At 42.7% G+C, this 19,703-nt stretch overlaps 1 protein-coding gene across 4 annotated transcripts in view; it reads right to left on the reverse strand.

The window, feature by feature from the left end:
- Positions 1 to 19,703, reverse strand: part of FAM149A (family with sequence similarity 149 member A) — a 58,698-nt gene that overhangs the window by 14,118 nt on the left and 24,877 nt on the right. For 2 of the 4 annotated variants that reach the window (XR_016281305.1, XM_089525343.1), the window contains exons 2-9: positions 14,816 to 14,926; positions 13,384 to 13,516; positions 10,954 to 11,096; positions 9,749 to 9,871; positions 7,583 to 7,759; positions 6,282 to 6,472; positions 5,546 to 5,700; positions 897 to 1,015 (exon numbers count right to left, since the gene is read on the reverse strand). Coding sequence is in view for 3 of the 4 variants with exons in the window: in XM_089525343.1 (XP_089381469.1) it covers positions 897 to 1,015; positions 5,546 to 5,700; positions 6,282 to 6,472; positions 7,583 to 7,759; positions 9,749 to 9,871; positions 10,954 to 11,096; positions 13,384 to 13,516; positions 14,816 to 14,926 (1,152 nt within the window). In the remaining variant the exon portion in view is untranslated. The remainder of the gene's footprint in view (positions 1 to 896; positions 1,016 to 5,545; positions 5,701 to 6,281; positions 6,473 to 7,582; positions 7,760 to 9,748; positions 9,872 to 10,953; positions 11,097 to 13,383; positions 13,517 to 14,815; positions 14,927 to 19,703) is intronic. The other 2 variants (XM_089525345.1, XM_089525344.1) reach the window with 1 other exon arrangement.

Here is a 19,703-nt window from a genome sequence, read left to right on the forward strand (position 1 = left end):
CTAAATTATATTTTTACAGCAATCAACTACAGAAATGCAACATGAGAAAATATAGCACCAGAGAGTGATACCTTTAAAAAATCACTCTGAAGCAAAGGTTCTTAAACTTAGGGGGTCTGTGAAGTGGGTGCAAAAAAAATCCCCTTCAGTTTCTTTCCTGTTGTTTTAAAAATTGTCTTTGTGAAAAAATCAGTATGTTAAATTATGTTAGATCTCTAGTGCCAATTCTTACTACAATCATTTGTAAAAATGCATGTCTTTAACTGCTATGGCTCCATCCTACTGAATCCTGGGCTTTGTAATTTGTTATGGCAGCAGAGCTCTCTGACAGAGAAGGCTATATGTCTCAAAAACTAGAAATCCTAGAATTCTATAGATTGAGCCATGGCAGTTAAAGTAGTGTCAAACTGGATTATTTCTGCAGTGCAAATGCAGCCTGAGTCAGCCAAACCATAGTTCCAAATCACAGTGGAGTTTAACAGCTCTCATTGAGATGTAGTTTTAGGCAGACTGTGTGTGTGTGTGTGTGTGTGTGTGTGTGTGTGTGTGTGGATAATTTGTATTTATTTCATTTCCTTCCAGGAATTGTGTATCATCTTTTGCATGGTAGAATAAGACATTTATATAATTCTTGGTGAATAACGTTTCTCTTATCTATCTATGTAAATCAAATTCATTTCCAATGCAACCAAATAAATTGTATACTAAGTTTTGTATATAGGTATTTATGTGCAGTTTATTAAGAAGGGACTCGATAGCTTTCTTCAGATTCTCACAAGTATCTGTGATCTAAAAAAGGGTAAGGAACAATAGTCTACAGAGCTATGTGCTCAAGCAGAATTTAAAAACGAGTATAGTTTGTATTGTGATATTGAAATATAATCTCATAAATGCACCTTTGAAATACATACTGTATCCTTTCTGTCAGTCCTGAATGTCTCTGTTGTAGCGGTTTAGCTTGAATTGTCATGACACCATTTAAATCACTGTGTGAATTGGTAGGAAAACGGTGAATCTAAAGAAAGCAACAGAAGCAAACACAGACGTTCTTTCAGGGTCACTCACAAACATGTCCGAAAGCTAAAAATGAGTGGGTTAAAGCTGAAAATATAAACAAGGAGGTCCAATAGATAAGTCAAGGGAAATTTCTTCCTACAGATGTATTTTATATATTTATTTATTTGGCTAGTTACTTCCTAACATGGGGTCTTTGAGGAGCTGGTAAAATAGAAACTATTAAAATGCCATGTTAAACAGTGGTGTTTAATAGGCCCCCCCCCCCCGCCCCCAGGAAACAGTTCTGCTGGCTGATTCCCCCCTGGGAAACAGTTCTAATGGTTGGTTCTTTGAAGTTGCAATGGAAGCAGGGAACCATCTTATTTTTCTGCCACCATTGCTGTAAAGGAGACCCATAGAGGTGATCGACTCTGCTCTGGGTTTTCTGCCCACATTGTTCTAGTCACCTTCTCCCTTGTTTCATCACTATCCAATTCTGGGGAAATTCAGGGCACTGGTCTGATTCCACTCTATGAGAGAGATTGTGTCCACCACCACCACCTCCATTCCAGGTGGTCAACCAGTGCTTCAACAGAATCACTCACCAAGGCGGCAGCAAACTCCCCAAAAATGTCAGGAAACCATCTGGTTTCATAAGCCTTCTGGGGCTGATCATATTAAGCAGTCCTCCATGTCTGTGGAGGTCTGTGTCCCAGTGGGTCTAAACTGCACCAGGTAGCAAGTATGTGTGTGTGTGTGTGTGAGAGAGAGAGAGAGAGAGAGAGACAGAGAGAGAGAGAGAGAGTGTGTGTGTGTGTGTGTGGCAGGTTTATTTATTTTATTTATTTAAAGGTTGTCTTTAACTTTGTTGTCTTCTGACAGTAATGCTAAGTACAACTGCTGGGATGCTATAAATTTAATAGCTACTTCCTATCTGAGAAATACAGCTCCAGTTCCACGTTGTTTGGCAGAAGAGAGGCTTTAATCTCTGATCTCCTGCCTATGAATCTTTTCGGGGGAAAGGCACACAGGGATGGTTTCCCTCATGGGCCTTCTTTCCCTGCACTCAGTTCTTCTGGAAAGTAGGGTGCACATGGACAATCTTCCTTGTACAACTCATTTCTCACAGAATCACATCCACTAAGCTGTGAAGCAGTTATTTAGTGGGCAGACTAGACCCGATTCTGTTAGGCAGGGGTAGGCAACCTTTTGGAGCCGGGGGCCGGGTTGCTGTCCCTAAGATGAGTCGGGGGGCCGAAGCCAAGGGGTGGAGCTTCCACCCTCCGGGGGCGGGGCTGCATGCTGGGGGCGGAGCTTCCACCCTCCAGGGGCGGAGCCTCCTCCGAAGCCCCGCAAGGAGGAGGAGGCGTGTGCCCACCCTCTCCTCCTCGGTCCCTTTCTGGACAAACACCCCCAACCTGCATTCCAAAACACACACAACAGCACATTTGTGCATTTCACACTTTGGAAGGTGACACTCTTTCGGCTTCAGAAACAGTAGTTGCATGACTCTCAAGCTCACTCATCATCATCACCATCACCACACTATCATTGTCAAAGCAAGGGAGACTTGTTAGCATTAAAAGCACCCAAAACACACTTTGGAAGGTGACACTTTCTCAGCTTCAGAAACAGTAGTTGCCTGCCTCTCAAGCTCACTCATCATCATCACCATCACCACACTATCATTGTCAAAGCAAGGGAGACTTGTTAGCATTAAAAGCACCCAAAACACACTTTGGAAGGTGACACTTTCTCAGCTTCAGAAACAGTAGTTGCATGGCTCTCAAGCTCACTCATCATCATCACCATCACCACACTATCATTGTCAAAGCAAGGGAGACTTGTTAGCATTAAAAGCACCCAAAACACACTTTGGAAGGTGACACTTTCTCAGCTTCAGAAACAGTAGTTGCCTGCCTCTCAAGCTCACTCATCATCATCACCATCACCACACTATCATTGTCAAAGCAAGGGAGACTTGTTAGCATTAAAAGCACCCAAAACACACTTTGGAAGGTGACACTTTCTCAGCTTCAGAAACAGTAGTTGCATGGCTCTCAAGCTCACTCATCATCATCACCATCACCACACTATCATTGTCAAAGCAAGGGAGACTTGTTAGCATTAAAAGCACCCAAAACACACTTTGGAAGGTGACACTTTCTCAGCTTCAGAAACAGTAGTTGCATGGCTCTCAAGCTCACTCATCATCATCACCATCACCACGACCACCACCACCCCTATCATTGTTACAGCAGACCTTTTAGCATTAAATGCACTGAAAATACACAGAATGCACTCCTCCTCCTTCCTTCCTTCCTCCCTCCCCTTTCTTCCTCCTTCCTCCTCTTCTTCCTCCCTGCTTCTCTTCCTCCTTCTTTCCTTCCTCCTCCTCCCTCCTCTTCCTTCTTCCTCCCCTTCCTCCTCCTCCTCCCTCCTCTTCCTTCTTCCTCCCCTTCCTCCTCCTCCCTCCTCTTCCTCTTTCCTTCCTCCCTCCTCCTCCTCTTCCTCCTCCCCCCCCCGCCCCTTCCTTCCCTGCCTGGAGAGAGCCAGCCAGGGCCAAGGAGGCCTCGCTGCAGAGGGGCTCCTTGGCTCTGGCAGCCCTCCTGCCGGCGGAGAGAGCCAGCCAGGGCCAAGGAGACCTCGCTGCAGAGGGGCTCCTTGGCTCTGGCAGCCCTCCTGCCGGCGGGGAGAGCCGGCCAGGGCCAAGGAGGCCTCGCTACAGCGAAGCCTCCGTGGCTCTGGCAGCCCTCCTGCCGGCGGAGAGAGCCAGCCAGGGCCAAGGAGACCTCGCTGCAGAGGGGCTCCTTGGCTCTGGCAGCCCTCCTGCCGGCGGGGAGAGCCGGCCAGGGCCAAGGAGGCCTCGCTACAGCGAAGCCTCCGTGGCTCTGGCAGCCCTTTTTGAGGGCTCCGGCAGCTGCAGCAGGCCTCCCGGAGGCCGAAGTCTCGCGCGACCTTTTCTGTGGTCGCACGAGACTTCGCCTCTGGGCGCTGCCATTTTTTCGCCCAAAATGGCGGCGAAGTCTCGCGCGACCTCAGAGAAGGTCGCGCGAGACTTTGCCGCCATTTTGGACGAAAAAATGGCGGCGCCCAGAGCTGCAAAAAGCAGCGGCCGCCGCCGGTGGAGGCGGCGGCGGCAGCAGCAGTCGGGGGCCACTCCAACGGCCTCCGCGGGCCGCATCCGGCCCGCGGGCCAGAGGTTGCCGACCCCTGCTGTTAGGGAAAAGGATATGGTGGGATTGCTATCTTTATACACCGTGTCTAGAGTCACAAAGATAGCAGGAGTGGAGAGGAGGCTGTATCCACAACATGCCTCAGAGGAGCTGTGTGTTACCCACTCTTGATGTAAAATGACCAATTAAGAACAACAAACACCAGTCTGTCAAGATACTTAGCAAAGCTGATTGGGGCTATATCCATTTGATCTTTATTCAATATATGTGTAAGAGTTATACATCTGAAAAATTTCTCTACACTGAAGTTTTAGATATATTTTATTAATTTTAATATGCTGTATATGTTTAGTTAAAACAATACAGTATTTAGAAAAAGCAGCTATATTGAAATAACACCACAGAAAGTCAATATAAATCCCCACTGATTTTGGAAATTTTCTAGCTCATGTGGACTTTTGAGCAAATTAGTGTGTTTTGCGTAATGATTTAGAAATCAAGTTGAAATATTTTCATTTATTACTGGATTCAAAAACACATAATATATTTAAAGGAAGAGTTGAAACTAAATTTAACCATTATGACAAAAGCTAAATAGAAAAGTCTTTGTGTGTATGCAGTGCACAAGTTGTATGCAGAGAGGTAAAATGTAGATATTACCTGTGAGAGGCCTAAATCTGAGAGACTCAGGTCCACATTATTTGGCAGACTGTTTCTCCTGGTATGAACCTGCCCGGACTCTGAGATCCTCTGGAGAAGCCCTTCTCTCTATCCCAACACCTTCACAAACACGTTTGGTGGGGACACGAGAGAGAGCCTTCTCAGCGGCTGCCCCTAGACTCTGGAACTCCCTGCCCAGGGAGATAAGAACGGCTCTCTCCTTGATGGCTTTCCAACGGCAGGTGAAGACCTACCTGTTCAAACAGGCATTTAAGGAATCACTATAAGAACAGGCAGGAATGTTGGACTAGTTTAATCATTCTGTTTAATGCATGTCATTTATCTATTTATTTTTAAAATGTTTTAATTGTACTTTTTGTTTGTTTGTTTTTTAATTGCTGTGAAGCCGCTCTGAGTCCCAGTCCTGGGAAAAGAGCGGGATATATATATATCAAAAGGTCACACATAGAATGCTGAATATCAGTATACCTCAACACAATGTATAAGAACACCACAACTGTTGAAAGAGGATTTTCATGAGATGAATTTACACTTAAAGGGTTCAGGTATTGAAGGAATATGGAGAAGAAATATAGTAGCAAAAAAAGGAACAAGCAAATAAACCTCAGTCAGGTAAGAAAGATGGCATACTGGTGAAAAGAAGAGCTAGATTTTATATGCTACTTACGATAGCTAGTCAGAATTGATTCTACCTGTGCTGGGACAAAATGGAAGCCAAAAGATGTGCTTCGAGCCTCTGATCCTCTTGATGGGGGTACACTTGATGTATCTACTGCAACACGGGGAAATTGTAGATGTGGTAACTTCTTTCCAGTAGCTTTCAGTTTCTCTATTTGCTTGTCATGTTCTGAACCACCATAAAATAAACATAAAACAGGCATACATAAACTACTGTTTATTAATACTGTACTTACTATACACGTATGCAGAATGTTATAATATGCAAAGTTTATACGATTGTGATGTAGGCATAATGCTGATTCTCTGCTTAGTATGGTTTTGCAAATGAGAACCAGTATTGGGAATGTATGCTCTTTCCCTAACTTTCCATCCCATCTCTCTGGAGCAATTTCTCATGTCCTTTCCTTTCTATCTCCAACTATTGTTTCATGAATAAGCACAAACCATATATAATGGATATCATGTACCTCAGCATTAGGTATCAACTGGACCACAAAATGTGTGTGTGTGTGTGTGTGCGTGCGCGTATTTATGGTGACCTCATGAATTTCATATGGTTTTTGTAGGTAAGGAATAGTCAAGCAGTTGTTTGACCAATTCCTTCCTCTGAAATATAGCATCTGATATTTGTTGGCAGTCCGAATACTAACCCCAGGCTAACCCTGCTTAACTTCCAAGATCAGATAGGATCTGTTGCCTTTAGGGTATTTAGGCTACTATTAGCTTTTCTATAAATATTTCAGTTACCTGTGATAGAGGATTCCCAGTATTTTTGTATTAATTCTTCCAGTACTTGAATTACATTATTCCACACATGATCAAACACTTCAGCAACCACAGCATCTTTGATACAGGCATTGGGTGAAACAGGAGGAATGCCATGTTTAATTCTCCTCTGAGCGAGCTGATAATTCCTTTGCTCCAAACTCTCATCACCACTAATGATTGAAGCAAATTAAAATTCACCAAGCTATAGATTTATTACCAAGCTACAAAGAACAAAGCAATGATAATAATAATAACAACAACAACAACAACAACAATAAATATTTATTTGTAGCCCGCCTTTCCCAGAGGATCAAGGCAGGTAACAGCAAAATCTATTTAATCACCTCTACATCACTGTGTACTGCTGGATCAGTGGTTAGTCTGCACTTGTACAAGAGAACTGGCCGACACATTCACATACACCAGCAACCCTGGTATTTTTCTCACAGTAATTAAGAAATGGGAAACAGCTGCCTATTCCCTATCTCCAGCTGGTGGCTGATCAATGGATAAATATGGATAGAATACCTCTTAACAGAATGCATAAAAGATGGCAGCATGTGTGAGCTGTGGGTTATCCACTATATTCTACTGAACCATATGAAAACATCCCAGTTTTGCTTAACTGCTTGCCAATAATGGCAGCCACTTCATTCACATTGGCCTGTTACAGACAGCCAAAATAAAGCTGCTTCGAGTCACAGTGGAGGTATGGTGTTTCAATGATGCATGCGTCCTTAAGAGTCCAGAAGCCACACCAAAGCCACGCTCCAGTCCTTAGGGCTGGAGCGTGGCTTTGGTGCGACTTCTGGACTCTTAGGACGCATGCATCATTGAAACACCATACCTCCACTGTGACTCGAAACAGCTTTATTTTGGCTGTCTGTAACAGGCCTTTGTCAATGTGATTTGGTCTACTTGAGTCATACAGACTGGCCTCAACATCCTGTCACTTAAAAATGGTCTAACCACACATGAAAACAGGCATGAGTTTAAAGAAATGTGCTTAACCTGACTACTACTATGTCAGAAAAATATCCTCCTCATGCAGATTAGAAAACCATGCCAGGTTTCTGATGAAAATAACTTTCTCCTCACTGCTTTTTGTCGCCACTGTTGTTGTATATTGTTTATTATCAGAAGGAAATAGAAATCAATTAGAAGGCCATTTTGACAACAACAACAACAACAACAACCACCTGGCCTAGGAGTATGAACTCATACTTTCTACAATCATCATAATCACAATTTATTAAATCCCTTAGAAATTGAACATTTACAGTTCCTTGTTGTCAAATGCAAGATACTCTTCAATTTTTCCTTCTGCATCATATATTTCCTCTTCCAAAAATGAATAAGCAGATGCCTCGGATAAACCAACTCCTGGTAATTCAGAGCTGAAGGTCTTGTGCACTGGAAAAGGTGCAGGAACCAGTTTAGATCCTGAGATGCATAACCTAAAGATAGTAATTTTAACACACAAGAAAAAAGGTGCAAAATAAAATGTATACAAATATTTTACAAGGCAAAAGCAGCAAGCTGTTAAATATTCATATTACAACTAATGAAGTGATAAGACAGGTGAGAGAAAAAGCAACTCATATAGCATTTTCCAACCAAATGGAAACAAGAAAAACAATTAGGAAATTTTAAAAAAATGCTTAGAGCAGGGAGAGCTGAAGATAAATTAGGATCTATGGGCAGATTGTTAAGGTCACTTCCAATAGATCAGGAAGTGTTCTAGCTTCCAATTGCTTGACAATAGCATCAACAAAAGTATTATTGCACCTAAATAAGAACTGAAGTAGGCTACTGCTTGTATCTTGGATTTATTACCCTGTAACAAATTAAATCAAAGAAAAAAGCCACAAAACTAAAGTGCTAAGTTCTCTTCATTGTTGCATTTTAATGTTTCTAACGTGCTATATACTGTGCATAGAAGAACAGGTTGCTTATCTGTCACTGTATTTCTTTGAGTGGTCATCTGTGAAATGACACAAATGGATTATCCTGCATCTGCGCAGTATATCTTATAAAACTTCTAGGGCTGTTACATAAGCATTTTGACAGTAGATCCGCCTACTCTCAGAGCAACCTACTAGCTTGCTTCCCATCTTAGCTTCATGGATGCCAAAGCAACAGCCCAGGATCTAAGGAGAGGCAGGACACAACGAGAGGATGGGGGAGGTTGTGTGATTTTACAGATGACCACTCAAACAAATACAGTTACAGGTAAGCAACCTGTCCTCCTTCTGCATGGTCTCTGTGAATCACACAAATCGGAAACTAGCAAGCTACTAGCCATAGAAGGAGGGGGTGTTATCCTACACAGGAGAAAAACACAGCCCTCCCAAATACAGTATCCACTGTGATCCCGAGTCCAGGAGATCATGTGATACGAAAGTGAGCAGTCCAGATCATGTGGCAGTTTTGCACATCCTCTGTTTTGTCCATATGGAGCAAGATGGTACCAATGATCAGCCTTTGATATGGAAGGACCAATTTCATCTGCTTCCTCTGTATGAAGTAAAGCTATGGTATTGGCGATGGGCCCTTAATATGTCTCCTCTGACAGAAGTATCAGGACAGTCTACAGCCATTGGCTATGCCAACCTGATTTCTACCCAACACTTCTTAATTGGTGTAGGAGTAGATGCCATGTAAGACCGCCTGAGAGCCAATACGTCCGACAAGTCCGTGGGGTCGGAGCTGAAGAGGATCAAGATGGGGCAGGGAACAAGAAGCCAATGAACCATCAGATGACCATGTAGAAGAACTTAAGTTATTGGGCATTCCTTATTGCCCTAGCCACCATCACAAAAAGGACATAATGTACAGCACAAGGTTTTCTATTTCTCAGAAATAATTATACTTATTGCTAATATAGCTGCAATATTTTAATAAATACAGGTTGAGTCTCCCTTATCTGGAATTCCAAAATCTGAAATATTCCAAAAATCAAAGCTTCTTCATGGGTGGCTGTGATAGTGACACCTTTGCATTCTGATGGTTTAATGTACAAAAAACCCTGTTTTGTGGACAAAATTATTTAAAATATTGTATAAAACCTTCCAGCTAAGTGTATAAGGTGCCTATGAAACAAATGAATTCTGTGTTTACACTTGGATCCCATCTCCAGGATATCTCATTAAGTATGTATATGCAAATACAGGTATTTTGACATCTAAAATATTCTGGCCCCAAGCATTTTGGATAAGAGATATTCAACCTGTGGTAACTATTGCAATCAAATTACTTTACTCCCTTTAAAATTATTAGGGTTTTTTGTTAGAATTAATTAATTCATGCTTGCTGACACATCCTAGTTTTGTCTTAATTTGGATAGATGGGTTTGCACTGCATTTCTACAATATATAAATATTTTAAAAAACAAGACAGACAGATAATTCAATATTAAACTGATAATTCTACATTAAACTACATACTCTTTCATACTGCTGATTTCAGTCAGGCTGGGTAAGGACCTGGAATACAGAGAGCTGGGATTTCTGCTCTGATAATGCTGAAAGCCCTGATCTTTCGGGAAAAGAAGCTGTTTTCCCAAGATCCTGAAAAGAGAACAAACATAAACTGCTCAAGAAGGAATGAAAGGGAAATATACAAGTATTACAGTTGAACCAAAGGTACAAAAAGTCTGTAGCACACATGCACATAGCAAAAATGTTAGATGGGAGACAATGCTGATTACCATAACCCAATGCTGATTTATAATAATATAATAATAATATGTTTTATTTATATACCGCTATTCCAAAGATCATAGCGGTGAACAGCAAGTAAGCTAATTAGCAAGTAAGCTAATTTGCCCCCAACAGTCTAGGTACTCATTTTAGCGACCTCGGAAGGATGCAAGCCTGAGTCGAGCTTGGGAATTACAAGAAGCCTGCTGGTCAAGCCATTGCCTCAAAAGTTAATTAAATACATTTTGAATGGAAAATTGATGATGATGACGTACAGTCGCCTCGCCGTTTTCATGGACTTGAGATCTGCAGTTTTGATTATTCAGAGGGGCGACCTCCATTAAAGTTAATGGTGTACACACCTGTGACACATGCACATAGCCGCACGCCAAAGCACGTGGCCATTCAAAGCTATGGGGTTTGAACATATGCGAATTTCCAAATTCACGGGGTGTGTGTGTCCAGAATGGATCCCCCACAAATTCGGAGGGAGGACTGTACTGTATATACTCATGTATAAGTCTAAGATTTTTTAGTCAAAAAATTGACCCAAAAAACTTGAGTCGACTTATCTACAGGTCAATGTATGTACTATATTTTAAATCTTAACAAAAAAGGAACTAACCCCTGGTGAAAGGCAAGAGTGTAATCTGTCCTGGAAGCACTGATCCCCCCTCTACTTTCTCATCCAGCCAGCCTTTAGCTTGACCACAAACAGTTATAACTGCTGAAATTTTGTAGGTTCTTCAGCATTGTTTCCCTTTGCTTCATTATTTAAATCCTTTGTTGCACACCCCAAAGTTTTACCTTCGACACTGGTCATATCAAAATCCATAATTCCATCCCCCAAACCTGCCCTCGATTTATACATGAGGTCAACTTATAGTCAAGTATATACGGCAATATACAGAACACTGTGCATAAAATAATCAAGTTACATGTAGACTTGCCTTAAGTGAAGTGATCTATTGGTCCAGTCTTTGCATTCTGCCTTTAGATTCTCTATTTGTGAACTCACTTTCCCTTCAAACAACATTTCATCCACATCAGAAAACAACTGATGAACTCTTTGGGTATTAGCTTTATCAAATTCCTAAAGACATTAATATAAAGCCTTTCAAATAATATTTCTTCACATTTGAAACTGAGTAAAGCTTAAAGATGAAGACATCAAAACAGTTAAACATTTCAATACCTTTGCTTAGACATTAATCAATTAGAAATCAGAAGAAAATTAAAACTTGGAAGGATAACTATGGCGGGTTACAAACCGCCACTTGGGACATCCTCAGGACGTCCCAGTTTAAAAAAGGGGCGTCTCTTCCAGATGCCCCTCTTCCTGTTATGGACTCTGTCCATAACAAATGGCGGCGGCTGTTCCACACGGCTGCCGCCATCTTGACGTAACGGACGCTCTGCGTCCGCACGTCGCGTGGCGCTAATGATGTCGCGAGTGCGCCATTGGCGCCTCGTGGCGTCATGAGCACGATGCCAGAAGAAGCTCCATTTTGGAGCTTCTTTTTTGCTCCGTAAAGGAGCCGCGCAGTTTGGCTACGGCGGCTCCCTTACGGAGCAAACAGCAGCGCTGGGAGACCGCCACAAAGTGGCGGTTTGTAATGCCTCCCCGATGAAATTAGGCAAGATCATCAAGTGTAAACTTACATCATGGAATACTGAAGTCAGGATTGTCCACGCCATCATATTTTATAAACGTTGGACAATAAAGAAAGCTGTGGATACCATGGACTTTCAAAATTACTAATCAATGAGTCCTAGAGAAAATCAAGCTTGAACTTTCACTAGCGATCAAGATGAATAAGCTGAGACTGTAGTACTTTAAGCTATCATGCAACAACATGACTAACCAGAAAAGATAATAATGCTTAATTAAGTGGAAGATAGTAGAGAAAGAGGAAGAGTATACTACAAGTAGTTTGATTCAATCAAGGAAGCCATGGCCCTGAGTTTCTAAGACCTGAACAAGGCTGTTGTTCAGGGACTCTTAAAAGGTTTCTCATTCATAGGATCACCATAAGTCAAAGTAGACTTGACCACAAATAACAACAAAAGCATCTTAGGCGGGTTATAGACCGCCCATTTGGGGCGGGCTGCACCCGCCCCTTTCTCCGGTGTATCGGGGCCTCAGTTGCTAGAACGGCAGCCGCTGAGGCCCCGATCCGCCGCTTTTCAGGCTGCGAGGAAGCAGCAAAACGCCGCTTCCCCACAGCCTGAAAAGGGGTGTCCCTGGGGCTTCAAGCCCCAAGGACACCCCGCGGCGGCAGGGAGAAGGAGAAAGGGGCCGCTTGGCCCCTTTCTCCATTGCTCTGCTGGGCGCAGCCGTCTGAAGACTGCGCCCAGTGAAGCAAAGCTCCACCGCAAACCAGGAAGGAGCTCCGAAACGGAGCTCCTTCCTGGTCCGCGGAAAGGGCGCCCTGGTCCGGAGTGAGGACGTCACATCCGCCCTGCCCCGTGTAGAGGCGGCGCGGCTGTGACGTCCTTATGACGGCGGCCATCTGGAACGGCCGCAGTCATTTTTTACGCGCAGAGCGCGTATTAGGGTTAGGGAGGTGCAGAAGCACCGCACCTCCCTAACCCTAGTACGCGCTCCACGCGTACCTTCATGGCGGTTTGTAACCCGCCTTAGTCATTGGAGAGAAAACTTACAAAACTATTCAGTATTACTTTGTACCAGGAACAGAATTTCATTAAAATATTGGGGGGGGGGGGGGAATCTAGGCTTCAAATAGTATAACCCTATTTTGTATTGGAATACTGACACCATGTTCAATAAAACAGAGTAGATTCAGAATTAGGAGGACAAGAAACAAAGTAAACAAAGGGCAATGGGACTGCTTTTTCCCATATTTATTGATTATTAATAAAATGTATTCCACAACATACTGGCATGTTTAAACAAGAGCTTCTAATCTCAAACAGGGAGTTCTCATTTATTGTTAGTTTACTAATCTCTATGGTTCCAGATCCTAGTTAGCAAACTGAAATTAAAACAGAATTCTCCGTACAATTATAACTGAGGTCTCTGGATTAAACTAACATGTATGAGGAGAGTGCATAAATCTCATATTTATTCACAGCATGCTAAACCACAAAATAGTAAACAGAGATTGTTAACTCTAATCCAGAACAGAATTTCAAATACGTAACTGGAAAATATCACAAAGATGGAAAACTGAATCTTCATATGTAGTCAGGCCCCAAAAACTGATGCCCTTATTTGCCAATTTGTATACTACTGATTGGCCAAAAAAAAAAAAAATCAGCAAAAAGAGGATAGGCAAAAATACTGACATTTTAGATTATGAGTTTTTAGATCCTCTGAAGTGAAGATACAAAATACTTGTTTAAAAACAGTGACTTACATCATCTCTCCAGGAATAAACAGAGCTTCTTTCAGTAGATGGACCAGTGGTATAACTCCGGATCCCTGACCAAGAATTATTCAAATCTGTCGGTGTTGTTTGCCCACTGGATGAAAGTGATGAAACAGAAGCACTGCACACAGGAACAAAACAAAGATATTGTTTTACAACATGCTGGTTAATTGAATTATATATACTCCTCTGCCACTTCAAAGATCAATAGTTTTTTTGATACAAAAGGCCTATGCCTTAAGAGTTGCAATAACAGCTAGCTACAATAGCTGCTACAGGTAATGTAGGAAGCTGCTTTATACCTTGAAAGCTGCAAGGAAAAAAAATCTCTATCTTCCTCCGTCTACACAGTTGGTATATTTTAAAAAATGCAACAGTGCAGCCAAAAGGCAAGCCATTTTCCTCCAATCTGCAACTAACATAAAATGACAATGGCTATGGGGGAGAGTGACAGATTTGGTAACCTTGGGAGATATATACCGCATATGCTCAATAATAAGTTGTCCTCACATATATGTTGAGGGCAGGTTTTGGGGCCAAACTTAAGGCCATACCCAGGTGGTGATGTTGGGGGACTCCTGTTCAACCCTCAAGCATTGGCCTGTAAGGTCCCTCAGGGTTCTGTTTTGTTCCTCACACTATTTAACACATACATTAAAAAAATGAACCCCAATGACAACCCCAATGAAAGGTTGTCCAAAGATTGGGAATTCAGTGCCATCAATATGCAGATAACACCCAACTCTACTACTCCTCCCCACTCCAATTCCAGGAAGCTCTCCTGTCCTAAACTAGTGTCTGTCATCAATAATGGCAAACAAACTGAATTTTAATCCAGACAAGACAAAGGTGCTCCTGATCTGGGAGGCAGATATGGGAACTTGGATTCAGATGGGGTTAGAACCTATCACATCTTTTTCTTGGCAGATTTGTTCCAAGGAGGTTTGCCTTTACCTCCCTCCAAAGAAACTCATGTTAGATTATTTTTTTTAAAAAAAGACTTCTAAAATTTAGCTGCCTTTTCTGTTTTTCTCCATTCTGCCCAAATGAGAGAGATTGCTGCCACTGTCAGAAGAAGGAAGGAAGGAAGGAAGGAAGGTGAGGCTGGGGGAGAGAGAGAGAAAGAGAGAAAGGAAGGAAGGAAGATTGATGTGAACAAGTATGCTAGGCTCAAAAGAGGAAATTATGCAAGCTGTATAAGCTTCTGAGCTTTTCCTTTGAAAAGGTCAACTTTATGACATGCTACAAACTGCTTTCCAAATTCCACTCTGTTTCATATTGCCACACTATATTGAAGTGAACCACTTTACTACAGAATTGTTTGCTCTTCAAATTAAACAATGGCTTACTTCTACATAATCTTTCAGCCCATACTTATCTCATTGTTCAATAAATGTGATTTTTGGCAGTTAATGCATACAAAGTATAGTTGTCGATTGCCTCCTGTACGCTTTTGGTAAAAGGTGCTGGAAGGCCATCTTCATTCTTCCCCTGGAAGCAATGCTCTGAGGATCTTCTAGACAACCCTCTTCTGAAGGTAGAAGGGGAGAAAAAAGAAAACAGATGCAATTAATTCCATTATCTTCTTTGACACTCTATTTTCCTCTCCCCCCCCATCTAAATAAATACAATTTTCAAAATGTTCAAGTCACAAAGGAAAAACAGTTTTTCTTAATTTTTCATAACTCCCTCCCCACCCATAAACATAAAGCACCCATTTTTCTAATGTCAATTTCACTACCATATATACTCAACTATAAGTCGAATTCATGTATAAGTCAAGGTCAGGTTTAGAGGGCAAACTTATGGATAGGTCGAGGGTAAAACTTGGAGGCTTCTTCAGTGTGTGTATGTGTGCATGTGGAAAGAGAGCATCTCATTGAGGCTTTTTGTTTCATCATTTCAACTTTTGTTTCAGCCAGACAGGCAGGCATGCAAGGACTCTTAAACAAACAGCAATAGCAATCAGTCACCCAAGACTCTTTCTGTTTGGCTCCTGAGAGAAATAAACTCTCTCCCACTGCATGCGGAAATCTGAAGGAGCTGCTATCACATTACCATAGTGACCCTTAAATAAATTGATCTGGGATTTTGAGGTCAATTTTAGGGATTAAATTTTTAGATTTATATATGAATATATAGGGTATACAGTAGTCAGTGACCAAAATAAAAGAACATATAAATATTTTATGGAAGTGTATAGAAACAGATTGCTGTGTGTTCTGCTTACAGTAAATCCACACATAAACCAATCTTACATACTCAGCCTAAACCCAAACAAGCCCGACTCTCCTATCATGTATATGTGACACTTCCTAACATGGTTATAGCACGAAATACTAGCACATTCAACTGGGAGTCCCTGGACCAGAGGATTCTATCCTAGCTTGCCAGTGTTACATGTGCAGAGGCTGAGAGCCTGATCTAAACATGAATCTGTCCATGTGAAAAACTACAAGAGTAGTTAGCCTGCCTGGCAACATGTTTAAATTGAGATTTATACAGTAATGTCGCTGCATCAGCAACAAGTTTTTCTGAAGGAGCATTCTGAGAAGCAAGAGAGAAGTGGACAGTTAATATCCTAATTTCCATATCTGTGCATTCAGGTAGTCCTCAAACAAATTTTTGGAATTGATTATAAAACAAATACATCACTCTTCATGAAACAATAGAACAACAAACACTAATCGAATACATTTTTTAAAAAAGTACTATAAAAGTTGTAAAAGTCAATCAGATCTAGTCAGCAAAGGCATAATACATTATATAGACTACAGAACTGGTGCTCTATGGAGGCTTTAGAATACAACTGCCATAATCCCTGGCCAATGGCAATGGTGGCTGGGACTGTTATAAATAGAGGATTCAAAGGTCTCTTTAACTAGTGTAAAAAGAAAATCTAAATGGCTAAGTAAGGAGATCCTTTTAACTGGCAAAATTAAGGTGCTGAACACACGGGCAAGATATGATGGAACAATCCTGTCAAATTCTGCCCGTGGATCTTGCCCGTTCCCATCCTTAGCACTTATGGGGTCTGGTGTTGGAACAGGAAGGTGCCATTGTACTGAGGAGTTGTCACCACCAACTTGCCTATTGCTGCCCTTCTCTGTGAAGGCCCCCATCACATCCCATAAGGGCAGAAACAGGACACCTGGCCTCACCGATCTGGCCAGGAGCCCCCTTCCAACATCACAGGTTGCAACTGGGGCCTGCCCAAAACAGCAGCATGTAGCCTGCACTACCAGCTGTTGTGGCGGAGTTTTTTAAATTGGGCTAAAGGCCAGTTGAGCTGGGTCAGGCTAGATCCACTAAAATGGTGTCCAGTCTACCTGTGCCTACAGCCCCTAAATGGCTGAAGAGACCTGAGGCACCTCCAAAAGCAGTAGTTCCATTACAATGAAGCCACAACCAGGAAGGCCCTCAACTGGGCTATCACTCAGCAGGCATCAACCACAGAAAGGCCCACAAACAAGGTCCCTCCTGGAGTTCTCAAAGAGTATGTATGATTATCAAACACAGGTGGTCAAACACATGTGGTAAAACACAAGTAACCTTTGTTTGTACTAGTCAACGCAGGTGACCAAGCAGATCATTACACCTCACAATGGTGATATATAAAAAAAAATTAAAGCTGCTTTCTGCTCAGAACTCTTTATCAGTAATGCAGAGTAATAATAAACTGAGTTCTTCTACAATTTGGTAACTTTTAAATTGGCGGTACAAGCAATTCTGAGTATGGTGGCCAAAAACGAAATAAGAAAGAGCTCTCATGCCTCTATTAGTCGTGTAGAAATTGAAACTTCAGGATAGCTAGCTTGTACGATACTCATTGCAGATTTCTCTTTCACATGTTTTAGAGGCGCAGGAACCCAGCCTTCTTTTACATTTGGTTATCCTTGTAATGTGGGGCAGGGGTGCTACAGAAAAGAATAGGACATCTGCCATTGGTGCGAATGGTCTTCTGCTAATTAAAAAAACTGTTTAGGCTCTTGACTTACATGGAACTCTTAAAATCATAGAATCACAGAGTTGGAAGAAACCTCAAATGCCATCAAGTCCAACTCCTGCCATGCAAGAATGCACAATAATGGATCCTTGACAGATGGCGATGAAGCCCACTGTCAAATTGCTTTTACTGTCAGGAATTTCAGGGTAATGTTGAGGTGGAATCTCTTTTCCTGTAGTTTGAATTGCTTGCTCCAGCTCTTATTCTCTGGAGCGTCAGAAAACAAACTTGTTCCATCTTCAGTATGACATCCTTTCAAATATTTCAACAGGGCTATCATTATCACTTCTTAACCTTCTTCTCTCCAGGCTAAACATACACAGTTCCCTAAGTGACTCCTCACAGGGCATGGTTTCCAGACCTTTCACCATTTTGGTTGCCCTCTTCTGGATATGTCCCAGCTTAGCAATGTCCTTTTTTGAGTGGTGGTGCCCAGAACTGGACACAGTATTCCAGGGGAGGCCTGACCAAAGAAGAATAGAGTGGCACTGTCCTGATTCATCAAGGCTGGCTGGGAGGAAACCATCAATTGATACTGCAGGCAGAAATGTTAAATTACCAACAGTTAGAAAGTGTCTTTGCCTGTGGAAGTCCATTTGGAGAAACAGTTCATCAAGCACTCCAAATTGAGGGAAGCAACAAGAATCAAGGTCAATACAGTCCAAGTGTCAAGGAAGCCAAAAAGGCCAAGGTATGAATTGCAAGAGTCTGGAAACTGGTGTCGTGGCACAGGAATGCTGACCAGCAAACAAATTACCTCCAACACTAGCCTTTGGCAGACTCAGCTCTTTAAATGGGCTGATACCAGCTGGTCCTAAACAGAACCTCCCTGTTGCTGCTTGGCCACAGCCTAGCTGAGCATTGTTGCTCTATTAGTTTCTCCCTCCATCTTGTTTGTGGGCTTGGGACCCCAGCTGTGTCTGCCTCCTCAGCTGCAGGTGAGTTCTGCCTTTGTCCTGTTGGTTGAGGCTGCACTTCAACAGGGTGAGCTGGCTGAGGCTCTTCAGCAGAGAGGGCTCACTGGGGCTGTTCTGCAAAAGGAAGAACTGCCTGGGAGACTTGCCTGGGTCCCTTCTTCAGCTTCCTTGTCATACTCCTCCTATAGGTCCCAGTCATGCAGATCCTGGCCCATGCAAGGTACTATTACTTTCTCAATCTAGACTATACTTGTAGTCTAGTAGATGCAGCCTAGAATTGCACTGGCTTTTTAGCTGTTGCATCACACTACTGACTTCTGTTCAACTTGTGGTCTACTAAGACTCTTAGGCGCATTACAGACTGCTGAAAAGCGGCGGCCTGCACCCGCCCCTTTCCCCGCCGGATCGGGGCCTCAGTGACCAGAGCGGCAGCCGCTGAGGCCCCGATCCGCCGCTTTCCAGGTTGCGGGGAAGCAGCAAAAGGCCACTTCCCCGAGGCCTGGAAAGGGGTGTCCTTGGCACTTCAAGCCCCAAGGACACCCCACGGCGACGGGGAGGAGGAGAAAGGGGCCGCTTGGCCCCTTTCTCCTCTGCGTCGCTGGGTGCAGCTATCTAAAGGCTGCGCCAGCGACGCAAGACCAGGAAGGAGCTCCGTTTTGGAGCTCCTTCCTGCACCCACGAAAGGGCGCACTAAGTGCCCTCGCGTGGTGCGACAGCGTCACGTCCGAGCCGCCTCGTTTGGAGGTGGTGCGTTCATGATGCCATCATGGCGGCCCTCATGTAGATGGGGCATTGCCATCTTGTACGTCCTCAGGACGTATTAGGCTTGGGGGCGTCAAGAAGTGACGCCCCTTTTTAAACCTAGGACGTCCTGAGGACGTCCCTTATGGCGGTCTGTAACCCCCCTTAGATCCCTTTCACATGTACCCTTGTCAAGCCAGGTTTCCCCCATCTTGCATCTATGCATTTCAAATTTTTTGCCCAAGTGTAGTACCTTACATTTCTCCCTGCTGAAATTCATTTTATTAGTTTTGGCCCAGCTTTCTAATCTATCAAGGTCATTTTGAATTTTTATCTTGCCCTCTATGGTGTTAGCTACTCTTCCTAATTTGGTGTCAAGTACAAATGCAATAAGCATACTACAAGATTAAGAACAAATAAAAAGACATTGGATGCAATACACATAAGAATTATATAAAAGAGATGAAAAGTGAATGACACTTGGAATGAAGAACCATATGAAGATGAATCCCAAATTATAAAAAGTGAAGTGAAAGCTGCAAAGGAAGAAATTGGGGGAAATAAATCATCAGGAATATTGGAATATTGATATTTAAAAAAAAAAAATTGCTACAATCGACACAGACAGAATCATCTCTAATGTT

This window comes from Sceloporus occidentalis, unplaced genomic scaffold, assembly GCF_023333645.1.
Source record: "Sceloporus occidentalis isolate IW3139 unplaced genomic scaffold, rSceOcc1.0.p SCAF_5, whole genome shotgun sequence".
Taxonomy (NCBI): Eukaryota; Metazoa; Chordata; class Lepidosauria; order Squamata; family Phrynosomatidae; genus Sceloporus; species Sceloporus occidentalis.